Genomic DNA, 11,998 nt, shown 5'->3' with positions numbered 1-11,998 from the left:
ACTTTTACAGCAGATGTGGTTAATCTTTTCTTAGTTGTCCATCTTATCTTTCACTACACTTAGTTACTATTTTATTTGAATTATCATCTTGTTAATCGTTTTTCTTCTGGAACTTTCACCTACAAAATTCTTCTTCAGATATTTGCTCATAATTTACTATAAGGCTAGTCTTAACTTCCTTGGTATACACTAATTGTATCGCTTGGCATCTAATACTGATAGTTTTTATTTATTTTATTACTTATAAAGTATGGTTCAGATCTAAGTTCATATATCCAAATCGTACCCTTCCGTAGAGAAATAATAAACGCCAGTCGCATTACCAGGGTTCCAGAAACCAGCCAGAGTGACATCACCCGGTTGACATTCACCCTTCTTAAACTCCTTATACGAATCGCATTTCCACGCCAAGAACCAGTCAGGATGCTTCACCGTGGCCGTCCATACTGTAACGCAAGTTTTATGACTGCATTTGGCTGCTTTTGAAGAGTCGAAGATACCTGGTATTAATGGTGTTCCGCATTCTGGTTGGGACTCGCCTTTTTTGTTTACAAAGAAGTCTATATCAGCCAAAACGCTTGAAGATCCTAAGCCACCAGCATTACAATGGTATACCTCTACGTACTCAGCTACTCCGGATCTTACTTGGTCTTCAATTACGCTGTTGGAAAAGCAAGGTCCAGCGGGATCTAGAGCAGTAATTCTCCATAATTTTTCTCCAGTTATATCAATGAAGGTCTGTCCTGTATAACCAAGCATTTGTCCACCTAAGCTATGTCCTATACAGTGCATGCTTTGGGGTGATATGCCTCCTCTACTTAAATCAGCTAGCATTTCGCCTAACGCCTTTCCTATATAGTATACATACTGCACTGCTCTTTCGTAGCCTTTTAAGTTTCCTGGCTTCTCATTGGTGTAAGGAGAATGGTCAAGAATGATTAGGTAGCTGTTAGGAAAGTCTCTGAAGGTGTCTCTCACGCGTTGTTCAGTGTTTTTGTTAATGTTGGACTTATATCCGGCCACAAAGATGATGAAACGTCTCATGATGTCGAGGCCTGAATAGTTGAGGATACCGTCGGCTGCTTCGGCAATTGAGAATGTTTTGACGTCGTTTCTGCTGAAGTCGTAGAAATAGACGTTGACTAAGTTGACGTCTAGATTGGTGTGTTTATCGTGGTCGCCTGCGGACAGATGAAGACAAATTAATTTGTTGCGAAGAATCTTTAGTTTAGGCAATTTTGATCAATCAATTGGTGGCTATTTTTACTATGGATTTTGTGGATAATGAATTAGATTAGATTCAGGAAAAATTATGAAAATAATTGCATAGAGAGGAAATTCGGCAATAAAAATATAAGTACGAAAAAGAAGAATCCTGGATTCAGAGATAAATAAATTGAATAAAGGAAATAAAATTGTTATTTATGTTAATATAAAAATGTCACAGATGTGATAAAAAGTAGGTACATTAAAGGTCTCGTATTCGTTCTAAAGTGTCATTCTATGGAACTCGCTAACTATGTATTGTAAACAAACCGCCATACTGAAGTCATCATTCAGTGACAGTTTCAATAAGGCGGTCTATAGAATGACACTTTATAGACTTGTTTTCAAATTAGTTACACACTAAATTGAAAGGCCTTGATGCCATGACAAGCAAGACAAACATACTTACATGATAGTAAACAAAGAACACGTGTGTATTGTTAGCATTCAAATCTAGGATAGAACCAAAACAGTAATATTGTAAGGTTTCTAAGGCATTAAATTATTGTATTTTTTGGAAAAAATTGAAATTTAAAATCTAAAAACTAGAATAATTATTAAAGAACAATCTTTAGTAATCATTCTAGTTTATAGATTACTAAACTACAGAGTTACAAAACTAGGTTTAAGAAATTGTAATGCTATTATTATTTATTATTTGAAATAAACAGTACCTAATAGATATTGAATAATTTTACGGTTTAAACTCAGTTGTTTTTAGTCACTCGCGTAAAATTATTCAATGTTAGTATGTCTCCAAGAGTTTAAATTCGATTAGTAATAATACCTATAGATACTTACATTTGATATATTTCGAGTACAGCGCTTGATGTAAAAGTCCATATTTTTCCAAATCGCCTCTGCCTAACGCACTTGTATCACTAATATAGTATACGAACAAGACACACAAGATGAATACGTTCATGATTTTACAACGTTATCTGCCGGTGATCTACTTGCAACTGAAGTACAATAAGATCAACGAGAGGACTCAGAGGTAAGATAGTATACGGACACACCTCTTAAAGATAACGAATGCTAGGGGAAGTACGTACATAACAACATTTGATTTTTTAGATTGTAAAACTAAAAACAGCACAGTTTGTACAATTACCTATCCTTGGTTATTTATTTGTTGATGGTATTAACTTTTATACCATAAATAAACAGAAAAAAGTATATAAGCAAATGAGGACTGAGGAGTGTCTTTCAAAAGGGTTTATTTCTCTATGAAAACCTTACAAAAATAAGCCCTTGTGAAAATTAAGACACTCCTCAAATAACTGTAAGATTCTTTCCACAATTTTCTTCATCTCTCTCGATTATTGTTTGTCTTTGTCGTGTCTTTTGTTATCTTACGAGTATTATCTCTTGTTATGCGCATGCGCTGCGTAAATGTCTAACGTACACTACATACAATCCATCATCACTACAATGACTCACACTAGTCACAATACCTTTCCGTGAGATGACTCCGGTTAAAGACAATCATCCAATGAAAACGCACCATTGAAACTAAATCAGCTTAAGTTAAATGAATATATATAGATTATACGTCTCTTTGGACGATGCTCTAAATAACCTTGTTATCTAATTATACCTTATTAGATATCACATGTTACCTGGAGGCCAATTCGAACGTACATTTTGATGTCGAAACGATATAATTTTGCTATCGGTCTCGCTTACCTACGCCAATACGTGTACAACCAAGTACTAGCTAAAACAACACGGCATATATTACAACAAAATGTCATTATTTTGATATTGGAATGATAGCTCGAATTGGCGTCCTGCTCCTGCTTGTTGGCCTTAACTACAGAATAAAGAATAGTACTAGGTACAGAAGACTCACTCTCTAACAAAACGCGTCTGTTACGATCAGGACAGGTATGGCCGCTAGGTGGCGACAGCGCCACGCGCGGCTTATGGCTAGCCACCAAAATTGGTGTGGAACGGATGTACCTACTTTTAGCTACCTGTAGCAAAGCAACGAAATCGCGGAGTGAGGCACGCCTGCCTTAACTAACGGCAACACACTTAATTGACCTATTGTAGTCCTTATCTCATTGCAATAAGGTCTCCGAATGGTCCATAAAGTATGTCGACCGTGGTACAATAGTCGCTTTTATTTTAACTCCGGCGGCTTAGCACGGTCGCGTTTTTATCCCTTGTCACCATGCCTGTCACGTTCTAACAAGTATGTAAGTGCGAAAGGGACGCGCATAGTGATAGTCGATAAAAATGGAACCGTGCTGAGCCCGCAGAGTTGTCACAAGTTCTAATAGTTACCGTAAAATGGGGTGAGTAGGTGCAAAACTGACATTCAAACCTCGATAACATTTTATTTTTACATATGCAAACTGAATGGTGTATATGTTGCAGTCAAAAGTGTGAACTGGTCAAAAGAACTTTTAACCGACAAAAACAGGCAAAACTGCTTTTGACTGAACATGTTGGTCAAAAGTAGTTTTACCTGAAAATCATACCTATTTATGGCAGCAGTTTCGTTTTTAGGGCGTAGCAAAAAAAATAACCCTAACCTACCTATCTCTGGGAACAGTTTCGTTTTTTGGGCGTAGCAAAAAAAAAACCCTAACCTACCTATCTCTGCGAGTACTTTTGACTGATAGTAACAGTCACAATTACTATTAAGCAATGATTTTCAGGTAAAACTACTTTTGACTAACATGCTCAGTCAAAAGCAGTTTTGCCTGTTTTTGTCGGTTAAAAGTTCTTTTGACCAGTTCACACTTTTGACTGCGACATATATAATAAGTGTTCCGGACGTTTGTATTTTAGTTTTTATTTTATTTTGGGTAGTTCCATTTCATAACTTTGACGATAAACAGGAAACCCCACCTCACCCCGTAGTCCCCCGTATTTGGGGTGAGTTGGGTTTTCATACAAAGGTGATTTTGAAAGATTGTTGGTACGATTTTTTTTTATTATGAGTATTACTATAGCTCCATTTTAAATTGGAATACATTATTTTTGTAGCAGTAGCCTTAAAATCCCATCTCACCCTTCATTCCTTCTCTCCCCATTCATAACCCAACTCTCCCCGCGAACCCTACTCACCCCATTTTACGGTACTTACCGATTTCATTTTACAAAAGATTTATTAGTTTTCTCATTTAAAATAATTAGTGGGATAATTTCATCATAATTAAGACAGGTAGTTTAAGATTATTTGAAATGTAACAAATAGATCATTATTCCATTGTATTCTATTTAAAGCAATAAGTTTAACGCACATATTGATAACTAGCTGTGCCCGCGGCTCCGCCCGCGTGGAATTCGGTCTGTGTCAGTAAGCGGCTAATTTCTAATCCTAATTTCTCTCCCTCTCCCCTGGAGGCGGAACTTGAAGTAAAGTTGACAGATGGATATGCTAGAGGACTGTAGTCCAGATAAAATATTTTTTAATACAGTTGCTCAAAAAGTGCTACTTTACGTAGCTGTTTAGCGTGCGGAAAGTTGGTTATCTCGAACTAGTGCTTTTTACTTTTCCAATTTTTTTAAATTTATACTTGTTCCAATTCACGACTACTTATTGATGAGTGTTAATATTAGTTTCCTTTAAACGTCGTAATCAGCAGAAAAACCTACTGTTAATGTAAGAATGTGAAAAATATACATATTTCATATTTTAATACTTACCTCTTCATCATTATAACACGTTTATTTTTTAATATTGAATATTGAAAATTCCGTTCTTAATAAGTTGTCTGAATGGAACGGAGTAGCTGCCAAACGCCCATAGATATAATATACTTAAAGAAGACGTCTAAGCGAGCTGTCACTGTTACCACTTTGGTTTAGTGTACGATTAAGAATATTTTTTAATACAGTTGCTCACAAAGTGCTACTTTACGTAGCTGTTTAGCGTGCGGAAAGTTGGTTATGTCGAACTAGTGCTTTTTACATTTCCAATTTTTTTAAATTTATACTTGTTCCAATTCACGACTACTTATTGATGAGTGTTAATATTAGTTTCCTTTAAACGTCGTAATCAGCATAAAAACCTACTGTTAATGTAAGAATATGAAAAATATACATATTTCATATTTTAATACTTACCTCTTCATCATTATAACACGTTTATTTTTTAATATTGAATATTGAAAATTCCGTTCTTAATAAGGTGTCTGAATGGAACGGAATAGCTGCCAAACGCCCATAGATATAATATACTTAAAGACGACGTCTAAGCGAGCTGTCACTGTTACCACTTTTGTTTAGTGTACGATTAACAATGTTTTACTTATTTTTTCGCAACTGTATTAAAAAACGTCGTTCGATACACGTGCGGAAATGTCATTCTTCACTCGTCCCGAGTCTTCCCACTCGCCTGCGGCTCGTGGCAAGATATCTCGGTACTCGTGAAGTAATGACATACCTTCCGCACTAGCATCGAAATGTACTATTACTTATTTTTTCGCAACTGTATTAAAAAATGTCGTTCGATACACGTGCGGAAATGTCATTCTTCACTCGTCCCGAGTCTTGCCACTCGCCTGCGGCTCGTGCCAAGATATCTCGGTACTCGTGAAGTAATGACATACCTTCCGCACTAGCATCGAAATGTACTATTACAATTAGGTACCACTAAATAAAACTACACTCCAAAATCTATATGTTTTCGCCCTTATTCAAATTTTACACGTGATTTAAACGACAGAGTAGTAAGTAGTTGTATATCGGACGATACAGTAAGGTATACGCGCGCGAGCGAAAGCGAAGCGGCCTGCCTGGCTAGAGCGCCACCCACTCACCGTGGTCTTCTTCAGACTCCTGAGGAAGACCACGTGCCCCTTGTAAGCCAATGCGTTGCGAGACTTTCGCGAATGATTCGATTTTTTTCGGGAAGACATGGTAACGCGTATAAAATGCGAGTCCCAAATCGTTTGACTCCGCAAACGACCAGTGCCGGATTAAGATATTTTGATGCCCTAAGCATTTCTAGACCATGGCGCCCCCTCTCCCTAGGGTCATCGAGATTACATTGATTTTTTTTGGTAAGTTGAGTGACGTTCATTGCCGCATTACAGCTGAGAATGGAAATCAGTCACATCATTTTATCACGAAAATTGACAGTGCTGCAGCAGTACCATTGCAACAGAGTAATGCTGCTGTAGTCGCCATATCTTAGAAAGTGAATGAAAACGCGAGCGAAGTGAGCGCGAAAATTTTTCGATATAAAAACGCAATTTGATAGACAGTTGTACATTTTGCTTTTAGTCCCAACCAGGTGCGAATCCAGGATTTCATACAGAGAAGGGATGGGACAGTTTTCTATCAGCCTAGCTTCGCATAGGGCTCGATATTTAAGGGTCTCAGCGAGGTTGTTTTCATACAGAAAAGATGCAAGAAAGCAGAGCTTGGAATTGACCAAGAGAATATGAAGTGTGAGCAAGGCAGAACGCCCAGCTGCGAAAGAGGAAAGCTTGGATTTGGATCCACGCCCAAGTGTAATTAAGGCAGAAGATCAACTTTTCCATAAGGCAGAAGACCTCGCATAAGACCTTACGCCGAACTGCAAAAGAGTGGCTTGAAATAGAATCTATGCATGTAATCACGATTCTTCTACTGCTCGCTCTTTGGCTTCACTCGAAAGCGATACTTGATAGGATGCTTTTAGTTTTCGGCTTTCACGGGGCCCCTTATAACACTTTGACAGTTAGGTCTCAGGATCGCGGCTAAGGAGCAACTCGGCTTGGCCGACAAATCTGGCGTGCAAGAGAGCAAAATTCGCTATAAAATCAGTATGTCGAAAAAATCGGCTGGCCGCAAGCCCGAAAGCAAGATTTTTTTCCATGACTTTAAGGGCCTCCGCGTAAGGTCAAATCGAAAGCCTACGTTGGAGATGTTCTTACGTACCCTCACTCTCTTACTTGATCCCTACGACCCTTCGTTATTAGATGGGTACATGTACACGTATAAAACTTTCATGTAAGTACAGTCAACGGTAAAAATATGGGTGTAGACAACTTACTCAAAAATATGTCGCATAGTTTTTAATTCACTGACATAAGAGTTATGGGACATATTTTTGAGATGATTTGTACACCCTTATTTTTACCGTTGACTGTACCTACTCCACGACGACTGCAATGCTGATGCAGCCTGCGCGTTTTTTTTTTGCCTACGGTTTTGGTGCCCCGGTACTTTGCTTAAAAGGGTTAATCCGGCACTGCGAATGACAGAGGTCAATGTTTTTTTCTCAAAGTACCCACCTTCGTGGCCATTATTAAGTGCTTAAATGAGGCGATACCTACGTATGAATATGGATTTGATATGGGTGCGATATAATTACGATTAGGTATAATTCATAATAGAGAAAATTTATAATTTTAAATAATTATGCAATTATACGCGTGTTGATATGTTTGTGTGTTTATTTTACCACTACGTAACTATGTAAACTAATTTTAAATTTTCTTGATTACTTCATTTTTACTCAGTTCCCCAAAAGAAGGCACTGTGCAATGAGGGGCAATTAATTTACGTTGTTTTGTTGTATTATTAGTTTATTAAATCTACATAATTATTCAATTATTTTTGTTGATATCCGTATCCCCTCTGAAACTTAGAGTTAATTTGGCAAAATCTGTCCTCGGTGGCTTATTCATGTCACAAAGTATTAAATTCAGCGCCATCTGTTAGTTTACCAGGGTACTCAATAGTGGTAGCAAATATTTGAAAAAAGTTTGCCCCTCCTTCCTAAGTAGCGCCATAAGATTCAGGGGCAAACTTAAGTCAATCGAGTGTTGTGGCTACCCCCCCTTTTAGGGGTTGAATTTTTATAGCCTATAACCTGGCCGGGAATTTTCTCGACAGATTAGTAAAGTTTTCATCAAAATCCGTTCAGCCGTTTTCACGTGATGCGCGTTCAAATAAACAGACAAACAGATAAACAGATAAACAGACAAACAGACAAAAATTCTAAAAACTTTTGGAACTTGTTCTGTTATCGATTCTACGTATCCCCAGCCAACTTTTTTTCAAATATCTTCCATGTACAGACTTTCGACCGTCTTCAGCTTTATTATATGTATAGATAGAATAGATACTGTCATAATTAAAAGTTCACAATATCAAATTCTCTGGCAACAAAACAGATATTTCCACTCACCGTCGAACTTGCCAATCGTTACGAGTGTAACAAGTAACAATATCAAGTTGGTAGACGTCTTAATAACAAGGGCTCAAGACTTGTTAGGATAGTTCGAGATCCTCGACGTGACAGCGCATCACTACGATAGGGCTGCGCTAAACTTACTATCGATGAAATAAAAAACTATGTAAACCGATTATTTCGGGTGTAAATGGTGTAATTAATTTAAATTATTCTCAATTATAAAATAGCACAACTACAATAAAGAATTAGTGCAATCAAATGGAAAGAAGTCAACAAAATAAAAGAAAATGTATAGAAAACAAAAAATACATTGCCATAAAATTAATAAACTAAAATTAAAATATGCGCATAAAGTGCGATTACCTAATAGTTCCTAGTTAAATCATTTTATAATTAAACTGATTAATTTTCATGCATCGTCAACATCCATATAAATTACACTAGTTATTTTCAAAAAGTGGAATATTACTGAAGCTAGCTCTTAAACTATTTCGAGCACCTTCGCTATGACAGTTTGAAGGATGCCCAGAAGTTTTAATGAGTATCGCATTTCATTATAGGTGCCTGCGGTTGTGGATACCTGGACCGTGTTACTGTTGGAATAAGAACTAGTTTTGAATGACTGATGTTGAAAGGATATGGAAGTTTCAAGATCGGATGTTGAGTGGATGAGAGATAGCGGTGTGAAAGATGCTGCAAATTAATATTAAGAGTGCGGTTATAATGGATGTATTAATGTATAAGTAAATAATCGATGGAAAACTGTTATTTGCTACCTATTGGTTTTAAAAACAAAAATATTCTTAATGTATATTGAGAATTATTTAATAAAAAATCAATGTGCTAACCCATATTATTTTTAAAGGAAGGAATGGAAAGATTCGCATGCTTTTGGTAAGCTTTGGCTCAGTTGGTTAAGAGCAATTTTATTAGACCAGTGTTCCAAAACGTCGCAAGTTCGAGTCTTCCCTGAAGAGGTAAACTTCCTTTAAAAAAATGTGTCTTAGTGCCAAAATCGGCCAGGACAGGATGATGATGATGATGACGTAGAAACTTTATTAAAGAGAATCAATGTACTCCTAGATTGTATTCTCATTTGTTGAGCTATAATTTTCGTATTAACGAACAGAGATATAATTCGATCATGTACAATGTTGATAGGTAATTCTATTCTATAGGCACACGGCAACAACAGAGCATTTGGAAGGTTGTAGGTTTGAGTTTCGATAACAGATTACATAATTATGAACAGATACGCCACTGTAAAAACAAAAAATATTCGTTGCGGTGTCTGCTTTATTCTTAATCTCTTAATTTACGTAAATATCCATAATCTAGTGTAAAACACATGCTAGTGTTTTAATTTTTAACAAAGTTAACGTTATTTAAGCAGCTATGTAGAAATAGAATATGCATCGGATAGTTTACTGAACTAATCCTCAAACACAAACCTATTATTGTGATTAAGTAATTAAATTATAAATTTAATTTTCTGATCGTGACAGCTAATCGGTAACAGTACCTACCTAAAGCTTGTCTGTCAAGCCATTCCCGTCAGTAGAAAAAAGCGGCAAATTAAAAAATGTAGGCGCAAAGGGTAATCGTCCCATAGAAAAAATAATAATTTCGCGCCTTTTGCTACTGACAAATTTGTTTGCCCGGCTACATTTATCATATTTACCAAGGATATTGACAGTGATATCGCCCATTCCCCCGTTGCAACGCTGCACCATCAGCAACGCATGCTGCTGCAGTCTTTATCCAAACCGAATGTAGGTGGTACCATTGGGATTCAGACCACACCAGCACTACCTACTGTTGCAGTCCTGCGGCACCAGATTGCTACCGACTGCATTGCTGCCGCAAATGTCAAAAATCCGGACAGTAACATCGATTTTCGGCAGTAATGCAGTCGGTCGTAATGTCGCGCTACAATACTATTGCAATAACGCTGCCGAACTGCTTTGCTGCAGGATGTTGAGATTTTTTAAATTAAATTTGTCGTTTCCTGCAATAATAGAACCGCTTCCCTGATGCGCCGCGTGCGGGAGAGTACCAACAGTCTCCTGAACCTGGTGTCACAGTACTCGGCTAGTGCAGTCTGGAGGTACTGGAATTCCATTCACATGGAGTCAATAGGTACTGTATATAATATATTTTATGTAGTCTGTAAGTTGCTAACGTAGTTAATAAGTTATGTTTGTATTGTATACTAACATTTCTATGGACTAATTATATCTGATACAAATAAATTGATTGATTGAATAATGATTAATGCAGTCTGAATTTAGACCGTAGATATCTACAGTGAGCTGCGAAAATGCATGCAAAAATTATAAATGAATTCATAGATAAAGTCGCCATGCACCTTTGCGGCTGATGATACCTAAGCTTTATTCGAGAACAAGTTTATTCGAGTGTGGCGTATCTCTTGTACCAGTACGTAATCTGTTATAGTGCCAACTTTACCGGAATATCCGATTTCACTGCGAGCAATGTTGTATCAAATCTCAAAAACTAAATTGATGGTTTGGATGTAGGCACCCTTACGGAAATACCGGGATATAAATCTATTTACCAAGGTACCTTTGTTCTGTTGAATTTGTTCCCGAGTTATCGATGTTTTATAGATATATAGGTAATATAATAATTTATATAAATCTAAAAAAGGTCGCGGGAATCCGCTGGATGCGGGTGGCGCAAGACCGGTCATTTTAGCACTCTTTGGGGGAGGCCTATGTCCAGCAGTGGATGTCCTCTGGCTGATATGATGATGATGATATAAATCTATATATTTTATCATATCGTCGTCTAGTATCCATAACAATTGAGCTTACTGTGGAACTAGGTTGGTGTGAGATTGTAATTTTTTTTAATTTGAGTTTATCATACAAATAGGTTCAGGATTATTCAGAGCACGTGTAAAGCTTTTAAGGGATAATATAATAAAGGCGTTTTGAATTAATTAATTAATTATAAGGAAAGCGTACATTAATAAATATCTTGTTTCATCTTAAAGCTGAGACACGTGTACAAAACAAACTTAATTTGTACTTAAGAAAAGTCACTTTTACAAATAGATTAGGTATAAGTGTCGAATTAAAGTTGAAAAGAGCGTTTTATTTATATTTAATACTAAGTAAAACTTTTATTAACATAAATAAAAGTATTCATAAAATAATTAAACTAAACATTAAAATTAAAACTAAAACTAACAACTATATACACATATTCACAAACAAAAAATGGGAGCTAGCTCTGCGCCGGATGGTAGGGTGCCCAGAAGGCTGGTGGCATTGCCGCGTTGAATGGCAATGCCAATTCGCTGGGCAAGGAAGTACCCAGCCCTCTGGTCACCCGTAGCATCAGTAAGACGCTTCGCCAGCTCCCTAAATATGTAATGTGCTCCGGGTCCCCAAGGCCCGAGGGTCTCCATATTTAATTACTTTTGAATAAAAATATTAGGGGGGATGAATCCTTGTAATGTAACGAATGTTTTTTTTTATAGGAGGCAAACGAGCAGACGAATCGCCTTATGGTAAGAGATTACCGTCGCCCATGGATACCCGCAACCAGAGGAGTTGTAAG

The 11,998-nt window shown here is 37.0% G+C and overlaps 1 protein-coding gene across 1 annotated transcript; it reads right to left on the bottom strand.

Annotated features, from left to right (window-relative positions):
• Positions 1-259: 259 nt before the first annotated feature.
• LOC134791523 (pancreatic lipase-related protein 2-like) lies at positions 260-2,242 on the bottom strand. Its single transcript, XM_063762570.1, has 2 exons — positions 2,068-2,242; positions 260-1,181 (listed from the first exon to the last, which is right to left on the bottom strand). The coding sequence occupies exons 1-2, from the start codon at positions 2,189-2,191 to the stop codon at positions 268-270; spliced, it is 1,038 nt and encodes a 345-aa protein (XP_063618640.1). The 5' UTR covers positions 2,192-2,242; the 3' UTR covers positions 260-267.
• Positions 2,243-11,998: the final 9,756 nt, after the last annotated feature.

The sequence above is a fragment of the Cydia splendana genome, chromosome 6 (assembly GCF_910591565.1).
Source record: "Cydia splendana chromosome 6, ilCydSple1.2, whole genome shotgun sequence".
Classification (NCBI taxonomy): Eukaryota; Metazoa; Arthropoda; class Insecta; order Lepidoptera; family Tortricidae; genus Cydia; species Cydia splendana.
The sequence above is the reverse complement of the archived record's forward strand: the minus strand, read 5'-3'. Positions and strand labels throughout refer to the sequence as shown.

Bases quoted from the DNA above. Each gene is read 5' to 3' on its own strand.
- LOC134791523 (XM_063762570.1), bottom strand. From the start codon at position 2,191: ATGAACGTATTCATCTTGTGTGTCTTGTTCGTATACTATATTAGTGAT. The intron at 1,182-2,067 runs GTAAGTATCTAT...ATCTGTCCGCAG, and splicing joins GTACTCGAAATATATCAAAT to GCGACCACGATAAACACACC.